At 36.6% G+C, this 25,834-nt stretch overlaps 1 protein-coding gene across 3 annotated transcripts in view; it reads left to right on the top strand.

Moving 5' to 3' along the window:
- The window catches only part of TLL1 (tolloid like 1), a gene marked incomplete at both ends in the record, with an annotated part of 122,996 nt that overhangs the window by 63,859 nt on the left and 33,303 nt on the right, over positions 1 to 25,834 (top strand). For 2 of the 3 annotated variants that reach the window (XM_084204237.1, XM_084204238.1), the window contains 7 exons: positions 6,850 to 7,028; positions 8,856 to 8,961; positions 11,884 to 12,008; positions 18,350 to 18,465; positions 22,915 to 23,017; positions 24,210 to 24,326; positions 25,260 to 25,405. In XM_084204237.1, the coding sequence (XP_084060363.1) occupies positions 6,850 to 7,028; positions 8,856 to 8,961; positions 11,884 to 12,008; positions 18,350 to 18,465; positions 22,915 to 23,017; positions 24,210 to 24,326; positions 25,260 to 25,405 (892 nt within the window). Of the gene's footprint in view, positions 1 to 6,849; positions 7,029 to 8,855; positions 8,975 to 11,883; positions 12,009 to 18,349; positions 18,466 to 22,914; positions 23,018 to 24,209; positions 24,327 to 25,259; positions 25,406 to 25,834 lie in introns of those variants that run through there. The other variant, XM_084204239.1, reaches the window with a different exon arrangement.

Here is a 25,834-nt window from a genome sequence, read left to right as displayed (position 1 = left end):
AATATTCAGATGTGTTGTCCTAAAAGTATTTTAGATTTATCATTTGTTTATTCTTAGCTTTCTCTACGTCACCTATTTACTGCTGAATTAAATATGGACGTCTACCCCACATCCCTTTTCCATCTAAATTGTTGTTTGTTGTAATTTTAACTCTCATATTGCTAGACTGTCCTTGCCCAGATTTGTTTAATCACCAAATTTATGGCCATTTTGCAGATTGCTTCTTCTGGGTCACTGATGTGTAAAAGTGAACAGAACAGGTTTTATTACTCAGGAGTGCAGCTTTCCATTTATCGCCCTGTTCCATCTTCAGATATTACTGCTCACAAACACCTCTGACAGCTATATTTGCTGTTTATTCCACTCAGAATTCTTAATTTTATATGGTGCTTAGAGAACTTCCTGAGTGCACCATGTTCATTTCCCAAGCAGAGCGCACACTGCCTGTGGAAATTCCGTACTTCTGACAGTCACCTCCTGTTTGAGTTGTAGGCTCTGCAGTGAGCAGCTCTGTATCTTACTGACTTCCTGATCATTGAGCCCTTTGCATGTCTGCTTTTGAATCATAATAGGATTGGGTAGGGAAAAAAATTTTGGGACCTCCTTGTGTTGTAGGAATGATCCTGGCTGTATTTAATTTATAGTCTCTAAAATTACATGTAGAATTTTCTGTTTGAAGCACCCATTTTATTTTTCTTAAGGTGTAGGACAGCATACTAAAATCTACTCCTGGGCTACTTTTGAAAGTATAAAAAAACCAATGGCTTTGCCCCTGAAAGACTCTGAGCTTCAGATCCTTGCAGCAGGGGAGCTAATTCTATGGTTTCCTGTCATGTTCTTGGGCTGATATAGGCACTGCCCCCTTAGAAGCACTGCCAAATGAAATGGACTTTTGTTCTGAGCCAGCATGAGTATTATTTTAGTTAATGCAACCCCTGAGATAGGATTCACCCATTAATTAGGACTCAGGTATACTGACACACAGCTGGAAGAAAAATGGAAAGCAGGGAATAATCCTGATGGTTCCCTTGCACTCACAGAGGCAGAAAGGAATTTAAACAGAAGAGTGTGAAAAGTATAAGTGTTTTCAGGCACTTTAGAAAGAGATCTATGGGGGTATCTGCCAAATGTAAATGCTACAACTTCAAAATACCCAAAGCAAAATGACAGAAAAATCTCTCCATCCAAAAAACTGTTCCTTAGGCTGCTTGATGTTTCATGAGATCAAATCACTTCAGGGGAAGGTGGGATTATAACCAGCTTTAACCAGAAGGTTGGAATACACTCAGTACCCCCCCCCCCCCCCCCCACCAAAGTCTATATTACTCTTTGTCATTAATGTTGCTTAATTGGAGGGTACTTTGCAAAACACAAATAATTTGCCAGGGCTGTAACAAGTTTAAAATAAAACCAAAGAAGAGTGTGGCTATGAAAAGTCCATCATTGATGAAATAAAGCCAGGCCAAACAGGAGGGGCAGCTGAATGATCTTTCTGGGGGCCCACAAGTCGTTTCAGGAAGACCCAGATCAATAGGGCCATGCATTCTCTGGGTGAGCAGGAGCTGTGCGCTACCCACCAGCATCCAGTGCTGACGCAGGATTTTCCACGGAAAGAGCCCAGACTGAAGTGACACCAAACCAACTGCAAACACTCTCTGCTGCGTGGCCAGTCGCATTGAAACTGATCTTCAGCTCTTTCCCATGGCACCCTGCTGTGTTGGTTTGTTAACACATTGTGTCAGTATTGTTTGTACTACCATGGCAGCTAATGTTCACAGATGGCGGAGACTTTATTGTACTTAGCGCTGTTGAAATTAAAAGCTCAATGATAAACCCTGCCCCAAAGAGCACGCAGTCAAAACATAACACATTAACTGAAACAAAGTGGATAGTCATACATGTGGAAATTCAGGTGGTAGTATCTACAAAAGTTTCATATGACAGCATTAGCACACTAGCAAGTGAAGTGTTACTGAGCCTTTGTAAACAATAAGGATATTTTGGAGTGTAATGCATCACATCTTGAAGCAGTTCATGGGAAAATCATCCCAGAAGGGCAGTGATTAAAAAAGCATATTTGAAATATAGCAGCTGGTCATAAGAGATACATGACTTTCTTAAAGTTGAGAGGTTCCATATCAGCAAGCAAAGAGAGATAAATTTTGATTATCATAGACCCATAGGACTGCAAGGGATCTCAGAAAGATGTCTAATGTGTTCTTAAGGCAGAAACAGTTATTCCTATATCATTGCTGATATATGCTTATCTAACTGGGTTCTAAAAACCTGCAGAAATGAATATTTCACAGCCTTCTAGGAGTTGTATTGCTTCAGCGTCCTTAATATAAGAATTGTAGAAAGTTTAGGCATCATTTTTTTGTTATAGCTAGACAAGGAATTTCTTATTGCAATTGAAGGACATTAACTTTTTTCCCTCTAGTCATAGAAAAGAAATTCCTTTTACTTTTTGAAGAAATCTGTTGTAGAATTTGATATTGTTAATAAATTCCCCCCCCCTTCTATATTCTTGTGGGCTGGAAAACACCTGATTCCTTTAATCTTCCCTGGTAAATAATGTTTTCTATGCCTTTAATCACACTGCTCTTTGAGATTCTTTTCAGCTAGTCCACATCATTCTTGAAGTTGATAGCCCCCAAACTAGAGTATATTTGTCCACATGAGTCATCACTTCTGCTGAGCCCGTGCAAGAGCTCATTCATGGAACTTGTAGCCTCTCCTTCCTCTCAGGTACCTGAGCACAGTGCCTCCCTGTTTCTCAACAGCTGCCACGTTCAGCACATGGTTGGTTGGGATGTTATTCCAAAAAAGAGCCAAAGCTCTTTCCACAACACAGACACCCCGTCATTGCTTCCAGTCTTTACCAGGTTTTGCACATCTTAAGATGTCAAGTAATTCCATATTTCCCTTTACGGATCTCTTGTGTAATTTCTTAAAGTTGCTTGTCTTCATGGCTTTAAGCAGTGTTTTCTATGACTGCAATCTTTAAAGTGCCTTCTCTGTCTAACTTCATGTAATATTCCAACAAGCTTTATATCCCCCTTGATATCAGCTTCTCTAGTTTGCTTACAGACAGTTTGGAAAAATGTCAAAAGCTTTATGGCCCCATCCCTTCTTTCTATGAGAATAACTTAATCTGCTGAAGTCGTAAGCTATAATTATTTTTCATCCTGTCTGGTTCATTTAACCTGATTTTGATAAGTTAATTATTAAAATATGGTTTAATAATATAGCTGAATCACTAACTCACTACTTTAGAATTTTCTAATTAGTGATAGTCATTTGTATCCATAACCTGCAGATGTGAAAGTAAGAATATAGTATTAAGATACTAGTGTTTGTGAGTCTACTATCAAGCAGTGTACACTGGCATAAATATCAATAACAGCAAGTATTTATGCATCTAGTTGATTAAGGGAAACAAAACTCTGATGGATAACAGATTCAAAATGCTCTTTGCTAACTACTGCTTCTCTATCCTTGTGTTTCTTCCTATCAAATTGGAAGGGCCCAAAGACTTAGTTCACTTTTCTGCATGGCCCAAAAAAGGGTCAGCATATTAGGATGGTGTCTAGTCACTATCTGTTAACAAATATTATTGAGTACAAGATGAAGTTTCTTTCTACGCAGTAGAACACCAAAGAAAGGAACTTATTATTAATATTGTTCTGGTAGCTCGGCATTCCTTTGATCTTATTTGTTCTCCATTAGAAGACTTAAATAATTTTTATGATAAAATTCAGATGACTTATTGCAATCTTTTGCAATAAGTATTTGACAGATCCATTTGAGATACAGGAAAATAAAATCTCTTTTGCATGCTTCTCCAAACATTGTGGAGCGAACAGATGAATATTTTAACCTCTTTGAACTTGCCAGTGTGTTAAAAAGGCATTGCAGGCAAGTTCTTAAATTGGTGAAACAGGTAAATTCATTGTCTGAGGTGCACCTTTGTGGCATGCTTCAGCTAAAGAACATGTTATAAAAGGCGCTCGATCACTCTTATAAAATGAGAAGAAACCAGAGTTGTGCTAAATAATCTGTGCATGGGGGAGGGCTGACTCATGCTCTCAGGAGTTAACAACCCTGGCAGCTGGCACAGCTTCCCTGCTGTCTGTGGTGTGGCTCCTCTGTGCAGGAGGGGTGTGATCAAGGCACGGGTTGCTGCAGTCTAGAGCATGGTGTGCTGACACAGACGGTGAGGGGTGATTTATATAAATGCGCTGGGATAGGCAGCTGTTAACTGAGGAATGCTGGTTGGAGTATTGGGGTGGACATCTCCACTGATCAGATAAAGGTGCAGGACACACTTTTACCATCACCACAAGTCCTCTTGGGGCAGTGAATCAGAACATTTAGTAACCACGATTGTATCTCAATTCCTGACAAAAGGCAAATTCATCAGGCCAGGTCATAGTCAGTATTTTCTTTGTATAGGTGGAGTTATATCTGTGATTGAAAGAGGTGTTTTCACCAAGAAAAACACTGCTTCCTGTGTGAGATTCTGTTTGGAAATTTTGTGGACCTCTTTTTCTTGCTTTGTGTAACATACAGGTGATCATACATGATCCTAATATGCTTATGAAATTCATTGACACCTTCATACAGTCAGTGCCATGGCAAGCTGATGATGTGGTCTATGATTTTTATATTGTCACATTTTGAAGTGTCCAGCTTTTTTAAAAAAGGACAACGTTGATCCTCCCTGATTCTCTCTTCCTTCGTATCAAGAATATTTTTGACAGTGGTTGCAAAACAGTATTACTTAAAAGTGAGCTTATTGTTCCATTCATTTCACTTTCTCTATGTCATTTGTTTCTCATTGCTCACTATCATTCATCAGCTAGACTGATTAAATGGAATTAGAGATTCATAAATAGTTACTGTCTCCAAATGCTGTCTGGTGCAATAAAGATTAAAGAGATAAGCTTTAAAACCTGACAGTTGATTCAATTTAAGGGGTCTGACAAGTGCTCATACAGCACAGAGATCTTGTTTTTTTTTTGTCAACCACACCTGGGGTCAAACCCATAATATTACAAATTAATGTACTTCATAGATTTTTTTAAATTTTAGTTTTCCTTATTCTTTGTCTCAGTGCAATTGTTGCAGTAAATTGTTGTAGCTTAATTGGATGTATCTGGTGTGCTTGACAAGACATTCAACCTAACAAATCCTAATGACCCTCTGTAAGTGTGAACTGCTGCTGTTATTTTAAGACTTGGTGTTAATTCTGTTTTCCTTGGCATGTAAAGAAACGCTAAATAAATGTCCTTATATTTTCTAGGGAGTGCTTGAAATCTGTCAAGTAACCATTGTAAGGGAACTCTCACCCTCTGGCTGCTTACTGTTTAGGAGCAGGTTAGCATTAAAAAATAATTCCCAATATGTTGGGGTTTAGATGTACAGTGTTAGACAACCTAGAGGAATAGTATGTAAAAGATTGCAATTCGTTTCTTTCTTCTGAAAAGAAGCCTTCTTTAAGATCTGTCAGACGAGGTGCCCTAAGTCATTGAACACATCTGAGAATGCTCAATTTTTCTTTTTCATTACTGTAAGAGTAAAATGTCAAATTATTTTGTCAGACACCTAAAAATCTATCTGATTTATGAAATACCACTAAAAGCTTTCAGAGGTGATCTAAAACACAGTCTTAAAAACTTAGACCATCATTTGGTCCAAAAGAAGTAAGAAGGACAGGAAGAGAAACTGTAGTTAAAATCCTATTTTATTCTTTTGCCCTTGTTATCAATAGTGTCAAGAAAAGCAAAGCAGGTGATGCCACAGAAGGTACTAATTATAATAATTTCTTTTTCATTTTTTTCCTTTATATCTGTTCATCTCCAAAGTATCACTGTGAAAAAAACTATATTCAACATATAGAGAAATTTTTTGGTCACCAAATATGTCTTTTCTAGCTGAAGCAAGTAATGTATATGAAGTCAATAAAATAGGCACGTTAAAACTATTGAAAATGTGTTAAATAGTCTATGACTTTTGGTCTCAATAACCTATTGATTTTTTTGAGCCATAAATAATCATTAATGTTATTTAGTTCTGCATTGCAATTTTTCTCTGTAGAGTTTCCATACAGTGGCAAACATGAAGGCTCTGCAGAAATGTTTAAACTGCTTTAAATAAAAGGATTCTTTCTGCCTTTTCACAATTATATGTGCTTATCCAAACTTTATTCTTATCAATCCCTTGCTCTGCCATCATGTGTCGTATTAAGATTTTTAAAGGTTTTTAACTACAAATTAAATTCCAGGACTTAAACAAATGTGTTTAAATGTATTGACTCTTCAAGGTGATCTTGCAGGATTATAGGTGAAGGGAAAACTAAATAGGTAAAATTGGTTGCATGGTTGTTTGAAGGGTTTGTGGTAAATGGACTGGACTCAAGCTGTGTCTGAAAGTGCAGTATCATGGGCTTACCCTGCGACCTGTTGTTATTAACATTTCTATCCATGACCCACAAAGAGATGATGGTGCATGCTGCCATCAGAGCATTGCTTTTTTTTATTCTTTTGCTGAAAACAAGTTCCTATGTCATTCTATAGAATGACTGAACAGGCTGTCATGACTGTGAGAATTCTGTTGATCAAAGCTGACATCTTTTAAGACCTTGAATAATAACAAAAAAAGCCCCACTCATGTGTATTTTGAATAATCAACTGTTCTTGTAGAAGATCTAGACTTTGTGAAACAGCTGAAATTACATTGTGCATTTAACTGTTGAATCTTTATATAGTATTTTCTCAAGTTTTGACTGAATTTGCTATGTGGTTTGTAGACATATGTATGAAAATTGTATTTCAATTTCAATTACAGGTGCTGTTCTTATGTGGGTCGAAGGGGAAATGGTCCTCAGGCTATATCTATTGGCAAGAACTGTGATAAATTTGGCATAGTTGTCCATGAGTTGGGTCACGTGATAGGTTTTTGGCATGAACACACACGACCAGACCGTGATGACCATGTCACCATCATCAGAGAGAACATCCAACCTGGTGAGATATTCTGACAAGTGTTTTCAAAAGCAAAACTCATGTGTTTGTTTTTGGTGTTTCCTTCGTCTGCTCAACTCTGTTGGAACTCAGTGCTGAATAGCTGAAATAGCAATTATACTTGCTATTATACTGCTATTCTTCTTGCCTTGACTGATCTCAAATTGATTGACAAATAAAATACTGAAATTATAGTATAATATTTTCCAAAGGTCTGGCCAAGCAGCAAGCCATTAATATAGAGGGCTAGAATGTTATTTTGCTCTATCATGCTCAAAAAACTTTGAAAGAAGCCACTGCTCTTTACAAGTCGTATTTCTGTGCTTGAGGAAGGGCATTTCTCTTATAGGCTTTAGTGAATGATAAGTAGAAATATGAGTGTAGCTGCTCAAGAGGCTTTGACCTGGAAGGGTAAGGTGAAGAACTTTAAATGTCTGGCGGAGCTTTCAATCTATGCACAGGTCCTGCAGTTTACACTTTGCTCACCTCACTCTCTACAGAGCATGCAGCTTCAGTCAGTGACCTTGGTGTTGCTGAGATAAAGCATCTGAGGAACTTGAGAACTTTAAACTGTGCCTGTCAGCTCTTTGCCACCCTAGCTGTTTTGTGCCCTTGCTTGTGTTGGGTAGGCAAGATGGGAGGGAAGTAGGCATGTTTCATTTGCACTGTGTTAAATGTGCATAGTCTTTGTGACACACTTACTTTGTCTTACAGGAATTCTGTACTCAAAAAAGGTGAAATCAGAACTTGTCCAATGATAGCTTGGAGTATTTGTCTGTTTCTTTAGAAAATATTTTAAAATATTTGAGATACAATGAATCTTTGCCACTTCATCTAGGGCTTGGGAGGAGACTGGCAGCTGATACATGCTCCTCCACGAAGTCTCTTAAGTCCTGAAATGGCATGCATGTTTGAGCCTTCTTTCTTGTCTCACTGTATTATTGACTTGTGCAGATGCCATAAGAGCTTCTCCCCTTTTCTTTTACTGTGATGAGAAAATCAGCTGGAGTGCCATCCTCAGCAGCATGCTCTCCCTTTTTTTGTCTCTCTGGTGTTTGACTGAAACTACTTCTTGTGGTGTGGCATGAGCTTGAGGATCACTAAGTGGGATCAGGAAGCCATGACCACTGACTCATTTGGTTTTTGTTATATTATGCATCTTGTGTTGGTTAAACTGTTAATGTCACTGCAGGGTGTTTTTGCAGGACTCCAGTGGGGATATGAACTGGAGTAGGGGGTGTTTTGTATTGCTGATGTACTGATTAGGTCAAAGAACTTAGGGTATGGAATTATGAACTAAATATAATTCCCTTTCTCCTGTTCTGCTCTTGTTAATTTGCAACAGCTGGATCTTGAAAATTTGACTTTGTAGTGTCTGCATTACACGAAGCTTCACAGAGAAAGCTTCAGACTTTGCTGAAGCCGAGTCTCCAGTAGTTTAGTGCTGGATTTAGTAACCAGTTAGACTCTTAGTATCCAGTCTAATGAGGAGGGTGCTTCTGGAGTCTTTGCTGTCAAAATGATTTCTTTTAGGAATTAAGAACCAAACCAGAAATTTGTATGGACTGTACATGAAGCACGTCATGATGTGTGGGGCCTTGATGTGTTAGTCTTTCTAAATCCAAATATGCAAATTTGATGTGTGTTTCAGATGTCTGCCCTATCAGTTAAGAGGGCGTAATAAAGTCACATACTTTCTCCCAAATTGCAAAGCTTTATGAATGTCAGTAAGTAATTAGGTTAGGATCTTTGTTGGTTTTCTTTTCGTGTTTGGTTTTTATCTTTACAGAAAAAGATATTAAAGAATCTATAATTATCAATCATTTGTAGGTCAGGAATATAACTTTTTGAAGATGGAGCCTGGAGAGGTGAACTCCCTGGGGGAACCATATGACTTTGACAGCATTATGCACTATGCCAGGAACACCTTCTCAAGGTTGGAGTCTCAGGTTATACCTTTTGACTTTTAATTCTCTTTCTGTCTGTGAATGCTAAGAACTATGCTTTTTGAAGTATTTTTAAATCCCTTAAAATGTCCCTTGCGACATAATATTCCTACAGCAGTCAAAGCACAGCTTGTTTATTTTAAGTCAAAATAATTTAATTATATTTGAAAATGAATTTCTTTTCTGTTCAGTTTCAAAGCAGCCTTTTGATCTTGCCTCAGTTCTTTAGATTTTCAGACAAGATAAACTCGAAACATCATTTTATATGATACACACTTTCTTTTTTGTGTCCACAAAAATTTGAATGTAGAAAAATCAAATGAGTGAAATGGCTAGGAATGTTATGTGTAACGTGATCTGTCCTCTAAAAGAAAAATAAATCATCTTTGGTGCATGGAGTTTCATAACCATGGACTATGCAGGTAGATCACAGGTTATTTGGACATCTACCACACAAGCCACAGCCTTTGTTAAGGACTGCAGTCAAGCATTTATAACAGAGGCTGCAGCCTCCTCTCTTTATTTGTACAGGTTGTTACTGTCATCATAAAGGCTTCTGCTGTTTTTGCTCTGTCCTGTTGCAGGCTGATCCTTTCTCAGCTCCTTGGTGACTCAGTTCTCTCTAAAAGGGTGCAGGGTTGTGGGGAGCTGTACAATGATCTGGTCCCTTAGGTCAGCCCTACCCTGGAGAAGTGAAGGAGGCATTCATCCAGTCTCCTATTGCATTTCATCAGCTACTTATTCTCCAAAAATACCAGAGTAACGTAAAATTAAAAAAAACCTCCCAAAAACACCCAACGAAAAGTTTTAGTTTTGAAAGATATATTCTTGGATGGTTTTTTTTGTTGGCTTGGTTTGTTGTTTTTTTTTTTTTAATTTATTTTTTTGTGTGTGGGGTTTTTTTTTTTTGTTGGTTTTTAAAAATATTTTTCCAATTCATGCATTTTAAGGCAAAAATACTAGACAATCTGACACTTTGAAATAAACTGAAGGCTACTAAAACCTCACCAGCCTTTCCAAATTTGTTTGGCTTGTTGTCTCAATATAAATTCTATTATATAAAAATCCAACCAAAGGCTCTATTATTCAGCATACACATAATTTACCCCTGGAAGAGCATGGGAATGAGCCACATGAGGTAGCTATTAGTCACATTGCTTAATCCAGTTACACATACCATTGCCTTAAGGAAGAGATTATAAGAACCTGTATAAAATAGGGTAATTGAACAAGACAGAACTGCCCCCGAGTCCTAGGGCAATGACAACATCAAGGTAATTTGATTTGTTGGCCCTGATTTCATCACTTTCCAAGCTGGCAAAAACTGATAGTGCCATGAATAGGCATGCCCTGCCCCAAGGTACAAGGGCTTGTTACTTCATACTGTCTAAAAATAGCCAGCAAAGCCCTGAGGTTGGATATTGACTTGCACTAATTCATCCTGCAAGCATAAGTGATGCCCAGTGAGGCGTATTGCCAGCTGTTTGTTAGACTTTGCTCACCCAGAGAAGTAGTGGGAATCACAAAACATCCTAAAGTTCTTGTTGTGCACAATGGTTTTGTTCATGCTGTATTTAAACTTACAGTATGTTCCTTTATTCAAATGCTAAGGTATTCAAGAGAGGATTGTTTCAAAATTTTTGAATGTATGAAAAGCATCAGTTTGATGTTGTGCTGAAATTGAGTGGAAAATAGAATTATAATTTACAGATGCAATCACTTTCTAAAGAATAACGTGCCTTTGTTCTAGAAAATGATTAATGCCATATGTAGTTTGAATGTTTAGGGTAACATCCTGAGATCATTCTGTCTTTACAAAATTTCTAGTGATGCCTCAAAAAATCTAACTGGATAAAGAGAGCAATATGTATTTGCAATACTCAAAATGGTTCATCAATTATAATTTAAAAACGAATATGTGTTTGTAAATGGTATTCCTAACTACAAAGATCCTTACCATTCATTAATTTTTGGATCTATGTTATGGCTGAAAGTACTGGTTTTGCTTTTCAATAAAACCCCTTCAAGTATACAAGTGATTATAAATAATTAAATAAAAAAGAGACTATAGAAACATATTCTTCTGTTAACTGCTGTTTTATGGAATTTGAAGGATTTTAAATTCTGCAATGTGGTAATAGAATATAGTTTTGTATCTTAGTCTATTAAAATTTATTTGAGAATAGCAAAAGGTTTTAGATCACATCTAAAATCTGGGAAATTTTGAATAAATTGCACATTTGGAACAAGTGTACTTCTCTGTGATGCCGTGTCATTTAAGGTTAATGTCACTAAAATCACATATGGTAAGTTGATATATATTTTTGCGAGGCAAGTAAAGGCTGGCAAGTAAGCATTTCTGTTTTGAAAGTGTCAGCAGCTATAGTGGAGTTAAATGTCTTACAACACTTGACAGAATCATGATTGGCAAATGTGTTTGACTTTACCTGCTCTCACATGTAAGTTAGACTGTAGGATTTCTTATAAAAACTTTGTTAGAAATTGGAGCTTTGTGATTAAGAATTTTGTGCTAGAGATTAACTTATGTATTTTAATGAAATTTTGTATCTTTTTTTCTAATATAGCAGTACCTTAATGGCAGTGTCTTTTCCCTGTATAGTCTTAATAGCAGTTAGAGATCTTCCTCTTTTTTAGCAGAAATATAAAAGGTGATATGTTAATTGATGTACTGAGAGAAGATGCTTTCTTGGCAACTTTGCATAAAGTTTGCCAACCTGAGGAATTTTATGGCACGTTGTCTGCATTTAAAGTTCTGTATATTATCCTCTTATTTATGCCAAATGTAAAAGCCAGATTTACAAAACAGGTATGCATTCATGGAACTCAGACAGTTTTATGAGAGAAACCTGATAGGGGTCTTTGGGGTCTATTTTTATTTTTATTTTTTTTAGGGGCATGTTTCTGGATACCATTCTCCCTTCCCGTGATGACAATGGTATACGACCTGCCATTGGCCAGCGTACCCGTCTAAGTAAAGGAGATATTGCACAGGCAAGAAAGCTGTATAGATGTCCAGGTATTGCACCACAAACAAACAAAAACCACATACTAGCAACTGTTTGACTTGTTGTTCAAGAGGATTGATAAGCTTTTTGAGTCAGCCGCTCAGTATTCTCTTTCTGTGTTGGCAACTGACGTAGGCTGCTGAGGAATTGAATCATAAAACAAATCTTATGGATAAGGTCACTGGAATGCAAAGTACCTAAGGACAGATGAACTGTATGAAACAACATGACATTTCAATCTGTTTTTCTTAGCTGTTCAACAGCTAGAAAAATATGTTTAATATCACTTCTGGTTTGCATACTGGCTGGAGTCCTTTATTTGAATTCAAGTTGAGTGCAGAGGGAGCAAAATGAATTACTGCGCTTGGCTGTGAATCCATTATATTTTTTAAAAATGTGTCAATGAAAGAAGCGAGGACAACCAAATTGTAAACTCTTGTGTGGGTGAGGTGGTTAGATCTTTATACAAAATTTCTATAGTTTTAACAGATGCATTTAAAATTTAAATATCTTCTGCCTAATTCTGTCATCCTATAATTTAAATGCATATTGATTTTTTATCTCAAAATAGTGTGGTTGAGTTGCTGTCTGTCTCAGAGACATCAGTGGCAAGCCTGGAGTAACCCAGAGTCAACCCTATCGTTCGTGCTGTTCTCTAGTGCTCTTTCTTCACTAAGTGCTGCCAGAATGGTGGAGATCTCAAAGGAAAAAGTTTTACTCTCCTTGCTCTAATTACTGCTGATACCACTGTTAACCTTTGGTGTCCACCAAAGAAGTTCAGAAGTGCCATTCCTCAGTCAGAGTTTATCAGCAGGATCCTTGTGGGAGGCTGGACATCCCAGCTCTGTGCCAGATGGGCTTACAGCTGTACTGCTCCTCATGGGAATGAATGACATCTCAGGAACTGTTTTAGCTTAGATACATTGCCACTTTTAACCAACTGATCAACACAAAAGGACTAAAGAAAGCAATCTGTGTTCAAGTAATGGAGTTGCTTCAAGTTAGTACTGGCAGCAATGAGATCTGCTGGAGATCTGGGGGTTCTGATATGTATTTGGTGTACGCTGCACAGCTGAAATGTGCTTTTCCTTTGTGCTGTAAGCACGCTGAATCATAGTCTGGTATATACTGAGAACAGGCACAGAGATTCTGGGCCTGCCAGAGCAGAAACCACTTAAACACCTTTTCTTTAACAACTGTTCCTTTGGGAACAATTTCTGCTCCTTCCTTTTGGTACAGAAAGTACTTTGATAATGACATGCTTGGCAGCAGTATTTCTATTGAAAGCATACAGAGAGCAACAACTTCATGAGCACAAAGAATATGTATCAATTTTGATAAAAGACAAGTTTTGGAGGAAAAAAGTACATAAAAGTAAAACTGCTGGGCAAGTAGATAGGATCTCATGATCATATTGACTTAAGAAAGAAAAAAATGGAAAGAAATTATAAACTAGTCTGTTTAGTATGTGTATGATACTCTAATATACACTTTCAAAACTGTAAAGGTACAACGTACATTTAGAGCTAATGTTCAAACATTTGTTCAGAGAAAATATCCTTTTCATATATGACATGAAAATGTACTGAGAGTTGTAATTTCTTTCAATGTCATGAAAGTCTTGTTGAAAGTTCATTTCACAGTATTGTAAAACCACTGTGGTAGTTCAGTAGCAGTTTGCATTTGAAAAGTAAGATATTTTTTGCAGCACCAGTGAACATGGGTCACATGAACAATAAAAATGAATGGTGGTTGAAGGATTATGCTCCTTTTTTGGCACCTAGCTTTGCAAAATTTGGGATAAAATGTATTGGCTTTCCAACCTTAGTTAAATGAGCCATGCCATAAAAGAAAGTGAGTTTTAAGAGAGAGAAAAAGGCAGAAGTTTTTTTCTACAAATGTTAAATAGCATACTATTTAAAATGCTATTTTTTCAGTTAATTTTTTTTAATAGAAGCTGCATGGCTGAATAACACAACCCAGACTGAATCCAGTAAAGAAAGCTCTGAAATTTATATAGCACTTTTCTTCTAATAAATTTTGCAGCAAATACTGACACTGAAAATTCAGATAGGTATAAAGCTTTTGTTTTTATGTAAAGAATCAAATGATCATTGTAGTACAAAGCAATAAAATCCTTGATAGTGTGTTGGTTTTGGAGGTATGTTTTATTTCCCATTTCAGACAAAAGCTATTAATCATGATGCCTGCTTATTATAAAACAGCAGTGAATATTTCAATCCTTAATAATATCTGCATTGTTTCATGTGTTCATTTGTGCTGCCTTAAATGCAATGCAATGAAAATGCAGAAACCAGTGATTTAATTGGCATTTTTCAGAGACCCACACTTCTATGATAAAAGGTTTTATAGTATTGTGTATGTTTTGTTTGGAGTTCTAATTATTTCTGCAAACAGTTGCAGGTCCAAGTCCTTTTCTAGGGCCCATGAACATGAAATTGAGCTCAGGGTTGCTGGAAAATACAGGTGATCCTCACAGCAGGGAAGAAGCTGAGCCTTCCAGGGTGTTTTAGATAGTCAGGATATTCAGGGTCATTATTCAGGAAGGGACTTACTGAACGAGAAACATTTTTGAGACTGGTGAAGCCAGAGTGAGATTTGATAACCTGCCTTTCAGCAGCAGGGTAAGTGCCAGGTCTCTAAAATGTAGCAACAGCAATTTTGGTTTGTTTTTGACTTTTCCTTAGGATTTTTGTAAAAGGAAAATGTAATTGCTGATAGGTATCTGTTACATTTTAAAACCAAATTATATTGTTACGTGATGCAATAATAAGAGGAAAGAAAACAACTAAGTTCAAGTCCTTCCTCTGCCAATCTGATTTTGAATTTTGAGTGTCTTGGAATTTGAGAATAAAACTTGAAGTTCAAGGTTGGATGTTACAGTGGTTTTCAGACAGTCCAATTGAGTGATAAAATGTGTTTTCTTCTAGCTGCTAAAATTTCAATGCTGGTCTGCCTCTATAGTTTTATATAGAAATTGTTAATGTTTATATGTAGCTTAATAGGAGCAGAAGAATAAGAAAGGAAAATGATGGAGAAAGATACTCATATGCCAAAGGAATAAAAAAAAGTGTGTAGAGTGGGACTGCATAATGGGTAGGAAAGTCTCAGACTGGTGGGAGAAATCTGTTTAGAGGAAGAGAAGGTGGATGGACAAAGTTCAGCAAATTTACAAATTGCCTGGGTTAGATTTGAAAACAATGTTCACCTTCAAAAGTCAGTCTTTGTTTACTGTATAAGAAGAATTAGGGTTTTTAGATAAAGCCAGTTTCCTTATAGCTGTAAAGAGGAATCAAGTCAATAGTAAGACCTGGAGTTGCAGTAAAATGATTTAAGTTTTTGATTTAACAAGAATATGCTCAGCAGTAGATATTTTTAGGGCTCTGTGGCAGCTTTATATGCTATATATGTATAGTTGTACAGACTTGTGTCTAAGTGTTAAAGAACTTAAAGAAAAAGGGTAAACTCAAATTAACTATAAATGATATTATGCGTTTGCCAGTGCTATGTACAAAGGAATGAGACTTGGTTCCCTAAGTGTCCTGGGGGATCTGGGCTTCATCATGTGCAGATTTCACAGTAATCCTTGATGGGACTTGGCCATGTGTGTAGGCCAGCCCAGAGAGGTGTCATACTCAGGCTGAGTAATTAAACACTGCTGCAGAGTACCCTGGTGGGAATGGCTTTGGATAAGCACATAATCTACCTGCTGCCTACACCCTGTGCTAATCTTTACAAGGAGAAGCAAAAATAGTTTCCCTCTCCTAACCATGGAAAGTCTTATTAGATGTCTAACCTTCTCAAGCTGCAAAGGATAGGAGTGGCTTTTATGGCTGGAGTATGTGTGTGGGGAAAGCTAAAGTGGCATTTCTGCAAGTGGTCTAGCCCAGTAAAATTGATATAAGGCATGACATTTGGAAGGAGGGAAAAAGCATCAGAGAAAACCTTGGCAAATGTTAATGGTTAACAAAGGAATAAAAATGTACAAATGCTTTATAAACCAGAGCCGTATAAGATTGAAGTTGTAATTGATATCTTTTGACTTGAAATATGCTAAAATAAGTATGAAATGAAATTTAAATAAGTGGCCCTTACCACTCATTTTCCTTCCACATTTCTCTCCCAAAGTGGATTTCATTACTAGAGGATCATTATACAGTAAAAAAAAAAAAAGTAATATTTTGTCTTATAAACCTGGTGATGAATACTGCAGTTGCTACAGTCCAAATACAAAGAAAATCTTTACATTCTCCAGTGATGGAATTTAAAATGTTTCCCATTGCCTAGAAATGTGCTTTTCAACAAGAAATTCCCTAATATCACCCTGTCTACTGCAGCTTTGGAAGCCAGCCTAGAGCTCAAATCCCATAGAAAATTAACTCAACTATTGATTGGTATAAGCTGTTCCTGTTATAGCTCCCTTGGGTAATCAAGAATTTACAATTAAAAGATAAATATGGCAAAACACATGAAGCCAAAGTGCATTTTATAAATTCTGGTTGTGTTAATTCTTAGTAGAAGCTATCTACTTACAAATTTTCTTATGCTTCTGTTAAATTTAGAGATATTTCTGAAAACAATTTTAATTTGATCGAGATCTTGCAGGAATTTAATAAGAATAGAAGGTAAATTTTCATATTAAATAACTTTATTCTGTAATTCCTGGGGGGAAAAAAAAGAGTTCCATGACTCCTTTTGCAACTCAAAAGCCATTGTTTTATGTCTATACACATCTTCTGTATATGGAGCATAGAATGTTCCAACATAGACTTAATGAAACCATGGATGAGAGGAAGAATAACAGAGGACTCTAAAAGGGAGAAGAGTACTTGGAGTCTTTTGCAGGTCTCATCTTAGGCCCTGCTGTCCTCTACTCCAACAATTTCACTTTCTCTGAAGTGCTTTACTTATGCACTGTAAGCTCTGGCACAGTTCACCAGCTCTGGGGGAACCCAGTACAGGACTCTGCAACTTAAATGACTTTGCATTCGTTGTTGTGTTAAAAATAAATTGTGCTTAATGGCAGATATAGCCTTTTCATTGAAAGGGCTTTGTGCAGAAATGTCACTTGCTGCAGCTGCCTACCATGTTTTAAAGATAAAAACTGCATTTTTTAAATGAAGGGAGGAAAATACTTTATTTTCATTTCATTCCTAAAGGACACAATGCTGGTGGCTTCAGCTGTTACAGTTCTTGACAGCCATGCCACTCTCTCCTTTCTCTTCTCATCATGATAACCATTTGTGTCAGAGAGCATATTTAATGCCTTGAATATAATTTCCACCTGATAGAACAGTGTAGTTGTCTGATCACATCTTAGATGCATTTTAACAAAACAGCTTTATAGCTGTGTTGTCTGCCTTTGTCATAGGCAATCCTTTCCTTTGTCCTCTTTTATTTAAAGATTTTCCAGAACATTTATAATTCATCGATATTTTGATGACACTGTTGTTCACCTGCTGGCAATGGTAATTTGAAAGCACTGCAGATCTGATTACGCTGTTAGCCAGGAGATAATATCAAATTCATATCTTGTGTCACACCTGCAAAATCAGTGGGAGAAAAAATTTGATTAGGCTCAAAAAAGATGACTAAGGTGCAACACCCTACCAAAATAAGATTTAATGGTGGAGAGTGGCAGTAATTTCCAATGTTATATTTTAGTGTGACAGTGATTTATGAGCCAGCATCTAGCAGCATGATTGACAGGTGAGAGAAGGGTGTTAAAAGCTTCAATAATAAAGAATATAAAAGCCTTTAGTATTTTAAGACCTTACATTTGCTTTGCTTTTATTACTTGTATCTCTACAAATCACTCTTGCTGGGAGAGTTTGTCAAATATAGGATTTAGTTTTCTATACCAACATAAATAAGTGAGTTTAGGTCAGATCACTTTTTCATGTGGGTAAAGGACTAAATTAAATGAAACCACTGAAAAAATTTCAGTATGATGCAAGTCATGTTGTGCTAGCATTTCTTTTAGTTCTTAAAGGCTGTCTAACTTTTTTTTTTTAATTACCAAAAGAGCTCTATGTATAATATTGCACTTGATTGACAGCAATGATATTTTTAAGGCTGCCATAATTTTGGTTATGTCAGCAGACAGCATACAAGTGGAATAGTTCATGGAATAAAAACATTCTGCATGAAATGGAGTGAATGTCAGACTGGCTTAAAACCATGGCTTTTAATAAATTGTAAACTAACTAGTTTATTTTCTATTCTGCATCTGCAGTGAGTTAAATGTATTCTGAGTAGATATTGGAAAGATGCATTTTTCTCCATTAGGCACATTAAATTTTATATTTTTACTGTAATTTGTTTCTTTCAGCCTGTGGGGAAACACTGCAGGAATCTACAGGCAACTTTTCTTCTCCTGGGTTTCCAAATGGTTATCCTTCCTACACACACTGCATATGGAGAATCTCTGTGACCCCGGGAGAGAAGGTATTTTAATGCTCCTTTAGCTAGACACAGATACTATTTTCAAAGTAAAATGTTGTGATTTTTTTTAGCTTTTTGTTTAAGTTTAAAAGATGCATATTAATTGAAAATAATGGAGTGTTAGTAAAAAATGGGACCATGGGTTATGTACTATTGACTTTACTTTGATCTGGCATTAGAACTGTATCATCAATTCAATGGACGTCCTTGTGAAATACAGACATGATTTCAATCTGCAGTATGTTTGCACCATGAACTCCTTTTAAAACTGGCTCCCAGTTCAATTTGTGGTTCAATATAAAAGGTAGAGGAGGTGATTCAGGCTTCTGAATGGTCCATTTTCCAGCATGGACTTGGGCAAGCTGACTAAGGTGTGTGGGGCTGATAGCTTGGGCTGTGACTAAGGAAGTTCTTAGTGTGTTTGATAAGATGGTTCTAAAATGCAACTATAATAACATGAGTAAAGAATGTGTCACTGTGGATGTTCCCTGGAATTGGTTCTAGTGCACATAGTTTTAGTTTCTGGGGATCAATTTTATGGGGAAAAGAGTGGGCGGGGGGGAAATGGGCTTGGTGAGCAGTTTGGAGGGAGAAGTGTGCCATCCTAGTGAAAGCAAAACCTGTCCCTCTTGTGTACGCTTTCAAAATGTGCTAGCTAAGTCTCATTTTAAATTATTGGCTCAAATATCAGGCTGCTTCAAAACAAATAAGAATAGAAGGAGTGATAAAAAGCTTCATCTGAGACAAAATATACAGGAAAAAGGCTGTAAGTTTCCTTATGTGAAGCAGTGGCTAGTGTCAAGCAGTCAAGTACTAAAGACTAAAATACAGAATCCAAAGACTGAAATATGGAATCTGACAGATTCAGTACTGGCAAGTTCAAATAGGAAGACCCAGCACTTGCCCCCAGATAGTTCAGTAATTTGTCTCAGAAATCTCCCACTATGTATGAATTGGACATTCTTTTCTCCTGATTTTATTACTTTGCTCTGTGTTTCTTTCAGGCCAGGGTCCTGGTAGACACCAAGAATATATACTCGTGTTGTTCTAATAGATCCTGAGGAGCTATAAGGGCATTTGCTACTGTGGGGAATGAAAGAAAAGTCATTTGGGGAGTGTTTGCCCTCCTTTGGGCAAGAGCCAGAGCCAGGAGAAAAACTAAACACTATCTGCTGGGAGGAAAAGGGTGGCTCAACCCTTTTGTCAGGAAAAGGGAAAAAAATGAAGAAATGAATAGGAGAATGACTGTACAAAAGATGAAAATTACTGTAGATATTAAATTTATGTCCCCATTATTTGTGTTGCATTTTAGACATGACTGCGAAAACAACAAAAGTGGCTTTTTTTCCACCGATCCATTAAAAAAAACAATAAAAAGGGGTGTTCATCTACAATTATTTACTCTTGAAAAAAATTCTAATGTCTGAGTTAATGTTGATGTTTAAGCATTTATAGCATACTCCAACTTTGTGTAAGCCTGCCTTTAGGCACTGGTGTAATATTAATATGTTTGTAATATAAGAAAAAATAGTCTTGAGTTTGTAACCACCACTGAAGCTGCATTATACTGGACAAAATCCTAACGGGGGAAAGCCCCTGTGTTGAAGTTAGCAACGTGAGAGGACTGGCTTCTTTCCCAATTTACTCCTTTACCTTTGTCTTTTGAGATTTAAGACTACATGGTAAAATGTAACTGTAAGAGCTGTACTCAGTGTATCTGTACACAGAAATGTCTCAGAGGGAGGATGGTGGTTTTAATGCTGTATGCCCCCAGCTAGGGACAAACCTGCCTTCTGGTGTGTAGAAATTTTATTGGAATAGGGAGAGTTGCAACTGTGCCAATGTTTTATTTGAATCTGCCTTTTTGAATAGTTTACACCACTTTTCAGTTTTCCTTAATGTTTTACATGAAAGATAAAATAGGCCAGAAAAATCCTTGATTGTTATGGGTAAAAAATGCCACCTGCAAAAACCTTGGTTCGTATTACTGGTATTTGTTTTATATTTTGTGCTTTCTTGTCTCAGGCAGTAGGAGGTACGATATATTCTCTTGGAAGCTGCAGTAGCACAATCTAATCTGCTGTGTAATCAATAATTCTCTAATTGTGCTGACAAATACCCATTGATTGATTTTCCTGGGAAGCCTCTCAGCCGTCCTGTCCCATTGAACAAGCTCTGCCTTGTCTGTAGCTCTATTTAGTACTTTGCAGAATAGCAAATTGGAATCTTAAATATATTTAAACTTGCTTGGTTCACAACCAGAAATCATGCTGTGACAGATTGGGGGTTCTGCCTATGTACAGCTAATGAATTCTGGTCAGTGTTAAGAAATTGCTGTATCATCAAATACCTTGGCATGTCAGAGTGAGAAAAGCCTGTGAAGGTTATTTCATGTAGTGTCAAAAGCAGGGGCCATTGAGGAGGCTCATTAAATTTTAACCGTTTCAATTTAGATAGCAGCACTTTGAGACACTGACATGATCACAGCTGAGTGAAACCATCCATTTCCCTACCCTGTCCTGGCAACTAAGGTTTGGTAAAAGGTGAATTTCCAAACAAAAACCAGAGAAGAAATCTGATGTTTCAGCTGTGTCATGGAAAAAGGAAAACTTGTGGTTAGACTGGTGAGAGACCTCCAGGCTCTAAGGAGCTGAAGCAGTGGAGGAGGTACAGGTTCTGTAGCTTGCTTCCAGCAGAGCCAGCTGGGTTAGTGCAAGCAGCTGTCTGCATCTCATCGGGGCAAAGAAAAGGGGCTCCCCCTTGTGAACCCCTCTGACTGCACAGATCGGGGGGTAAACTTGGCATGGCTGGGAGAGGACAAAACTTGTGAGGGCAGCAGGCTTTCCAGGCAGTATGGCCAAATACCTACTTATCTTTTGAGAAAAGAAAAAGAAGGTAGGAGTTTAGAGTGAATCTGAACTGCAAAGTAGATGATTGGAGGAGAACAAAAGTTTTGTAAGTTGGTGTGGTCTCTTTATTTGAAGGAAGAGTTGAAGGAGAAAAATTCTGCCAAGGGCAGAGTATTTCTTTGTGAATGAGAGAATGATCTCTGCCACCCTCTGAATAGATTCAAATAGAATTTGGAAATGTATTAAAAACAGAAGCAGAGTAAAGCATATGAATGTTTTTACTTTTAGCCAGCTCTTCATATTTCTCATGGTAAATAGGTGGTTTTGGAATTCTGGCAATATTTGTGCATTTATTTTGTTCAGTGCATCTTCTGAAAGACTGCCCAAGTAGTAAAGCCAAAATGTCCTGTGGGTTAAATATCCATGGAAGGGTGCATGAAACCAAGAGATGGAACTAAACCATCCTATCTGACTGTCTGGGTTCATTTTTCCAGTTATGGTGTTAAAATTTTTATCTTGCATCTGGATGAAGGGTAAATCCCTCTCCTTTTATCTGACACTCTGTTAGATTGAAATATTTATTTATGTACACTGAGGGACTGGTTCTGAAGAAGATGAATTGTTTTTCCAAGTACACCTGAATCCAATAAAAACGTATTAATTGGTAATAATTTCATAATAAATAATATTAATAACTTTTAATCTGCTTGTTTGGATTTATCCCTGTAATTGCAGGACATAATGCTAAGGCCATCCCAGTTAGTCAGGGTTTGAACCGTAGCTATTGTGTCAATGTGTGATCAGGAAAAATCCTATTCTTGTGTTAAAAGTGTAAGTTTATGGCAGTTTAGGATTAATATTCCTCAAACAGGGATAATGTAATTTAATATAAAGGTAGTCCTTGTAGTAAATATTGAAAATATGCTTGTTTACAGATACTCTCAATAACAGTTGGAGTCCAAGTTCAAAAGTTCCAGAAATGTGCAGATTTCAGATTTCTGCGTAAAAAGCTTTATTATAAGTTCATTATGAATCATTAAGGGACTGTATACTGTTTCTTATTACAAAAATTTCTTTCAGAATTACTGTCCAACATTGTCAACCTTTGTGTGTCTGAAAGTAAAATATCTTGTCAAAACAGCAGTAGGAGAATCACAAATCAAAATGGAACAATTATTTAATTTTTTTTTTATTTGCAGCTGATTATAGTCAGTGCTGGTTATAGTCAAAATGTAATGGTAGAGGAATTGGCAGTAGAATTATCAAGTAACTTACTTAAAATTATATTACTCTAATAGTTTACATAATTAGTGTTCTCAAATTTTTATTTCTCAGTGAAAAACTCCCTGTGAGCAATTAAATGTGAGTAGTTTGTCTTGAATTTTCAGAAATATATAAGATTAAATAAAATAAAGTTTTCATGTTCCCAGTATACTTGTATTTAGTCAAAGAAATAATTGAGGAGAGGAGAATTAAATGTCTGAATGGTTGGAGTTCCATTACAGGTGACCAGTCTGGCTTCAGTTCTTCAGAATGTTGTCAAGATTTGTTTTTCTTTTATTTACCACACATGATTTATTTAGGCCTTCTCATCTGATTGCAGATTGTTTTAAACTTTACCACCATGGACCTTTACAAGAGCAGTCTCTGTTGGTACGACTATATTGAAGTAAGAGATGGCTACTGGAGAAAATCCTCTCTGCTTGGTATGCAACTGTTAAACGCTGCCCCGTCCACTGCACCGCACTCTTTGGGCTCAGTGGACCTGCTCTTGAACCCACAACAAACTTCTTGGGTTTCAGGTGTCTAGAATGGATCTAAACTTGGGGATGGGGTAAAAACCCTCTAAATGGCCTTGACTTCAAGCCTCAAGCCTTCCACTCACAGCAGCTTGCCATTATTCAGCTGCAAGTGTGCAAAGATGACAACTACAAAATGGGCAAGATTTTGCTTTGCTTATGGATATTGAATTATGAAGCTGCCATAGTTTGTTGTTTTTTTTTTTTTTTCCAGAGAAATAGGGAAGAAGTTTATAGACAAATCTGTAGAGTATGTGATGGGAAATTCATAGGTCATGTGATGAGAACATGCACCTACTGAAGAGCTGTTCTTGCGAGCTCTGTACCTTTAAGATTTGGGGCAGACTGTTTTCTTTGTCCCTTGTGTGTCCTTCCCTGCTCTTGCAGAGAAGAGAAATGCAAAGCAATAATGCATTGAATTCCAGCTGAAATGTAAAAGCTGCAGTCATCCTATTTTAATTCAGGAGGTTGGTGGGAAGATTTCACCTCCCATAATGCTAGTGCCCAGATACAGAGGACAGCTCTCTAACAATGAATGTCTATTTTCTTGGCCTTGAACAGTAAATAAAGAAGAAGCAGTCAAGACCAGACAGTAATTATCCTCTTCTCCTGTTCTCTATCCACTAGAAACACAGAAATTCTACCAACCTAGGCAAACTTTAAGAGGGTAATGTAGAATAGGTCATTTAGATGTTACTTTTTAAATCTCTTTGGACCTTAGGCACAATTAGTTGTATTACTGTGACCTACATTTGTTCTTTTTTAAGATTAGTACTCAGTTTCCCATTCAAAAATGCATGTGTTTGTATGTATATAAAAAAAATCTCTAACAATAATTTTTTTCATTAATTCTCCTAAGGTTTTTGTGCTTAGACTTGTGAGGCTGACTGCAATAAAAAGTTCTGAAAGCTTTATAATAAAATCTTTGTGTGTTAGGTCCTGATCTGCAGAAACACATGTGCTTAACCATAAGCGTCTGAATAGTTCCACTGAGCTGGTTCTGCTACGTCTGCCTATAATGTTAAACACTTGTATAAATGTTTGCAGCATGTGGCTTCAGAGGCGGCAGAAAATGCAGTTACTGGTTGCATGTTTTTAGGCAGGTTTTGTGGTGACAAACTGCCAGAAGTGCTCACATCCACCGACAGCAGGATGTGGATTGAGTTCCGCAGCAGCAGCAACTGGGTTGGGAAGGGTTTTGCAGCAGTTTATGAAGGTAAGCCTCTTAAAGCATTAAAAATAATTTGGTTATGGAAGAATAATATTAACCAGATAACTTTTAAAATTAACCATCCCCCACCAAAACTAACATATGAAATTAGTATTTTATCACTAAGAGACAGTAGGTGCTAAATTACTAGACAGGGAATTTGAAACTCCTCCTGTGATTGGATTTCAGCCGAGCTTTTTTTCAGGGAAATCACTGATAATAATCATAAACATTTTTTTACTGGTCTTTATTTTAATAAATATGCATGTTCTTGTGCATAGTGTTTGCAAAGACTTCTGTGTGTACTTTCTGTTTATCCTTCAGAGAAATCTGTCTTATATTTTCCATATATTCTGAGAATAGTTAACAAAGGCACCCATGCACATTGGGAATATTAGCAAGTCAACATTCACCTGTTTAAAATAGAACCTGTACTTTTCATGAAAATATTTTTAAATTTATATTAGCTATTGCTTCAAACTGAATGCAAGCTTGAAGTGATAAACTGTAGGTTAAAATGCATAGGTCATTATAAAATATGAGATTTTGCTTTCATTTATCTCTTTCTAAAGGTTAGTAAATATCAATGAAGAACGTTTATTAAGTATGTTTCAAGGGTGAACAAAAATTTAATTATTTTGACTCTTTAAATATATTCTGTAAAATGTAGAGATTCAGATTATCCATAATTGCAAATACATCCTCAACACTGTAGACATATTTAGAGCTATTAGAAATGTTAAATTATATTTGCTAACTAAAGTACATATAATGATTTAAATTGATTGTGTTTTCAATAATTTAGCCTTGGTAGATTTAATTATTGTCCGGAAAAATTTTATTATTAGTTTGGAAAATGGGAGCATATAATGTCACTTTGGGCATGGGGAAATTACAGAAAATGTCGTTATTGACAGTAAAATTTTATGCTTTTATCAGCTATTTGTGGAGGTGAAATCCACAAAAATGAAGGCCAGATCCAGTCTCCCAATTATCCTGATGACTACAGACCAATGAAGGAATGTGTGTGGAAAATAACAGTGTCAGAAAACTACAATGTGGGATTAACCTTTCAAGCATTTGAGGTAAAGCCTTTTAACTAATCTCAGAGAAGCATCTAGTGGCTAAGTGACAGTGAAATTTAAGGGAATATTTATTAAACCTGTGAATGAATTTAAGACTTCTCTATGAAAAATTAACTCCATAGCCCATGAAAGCTTCTCTTCCCCAGAAATTTTCAAAATTATAGTTTTTTTATGTTATCTCTAATGTTTTAATTGAATGTTAAAATTACTGAAGATAGTCACATTTTGCCAAGTACATCATCCAGCTCAGCAAGGTTACTTCAACATTCTGTTAAATAACCAGGACTTTTTATTTTTGCTTATTGTCAAAAATGAATGCGTGGCTGGAGAAAAAAACAGTGTTCTTGGGCCTCTGCTTTGAAAAGGAAAAAACCCTAAAACTAATATTCAGATCAAAAACCTATATTTAGCAAGGAAAGAAAAAAGATG

Source organism: Fringilla coelebs, assembly GCF_963513975.1.
Source record: "Fringilla coelebs genome assembly, chromosome: 4".
Classification (NCBI taxonomy): Eukaryota; Metazoa; Chordata; class Aves; order Passeriformes; family Fringillidae; genus Fringilla; species Fringilla coelebs.
This window is presented reverse-complemented; position numbering and strand designations above follow the sequence as displayed.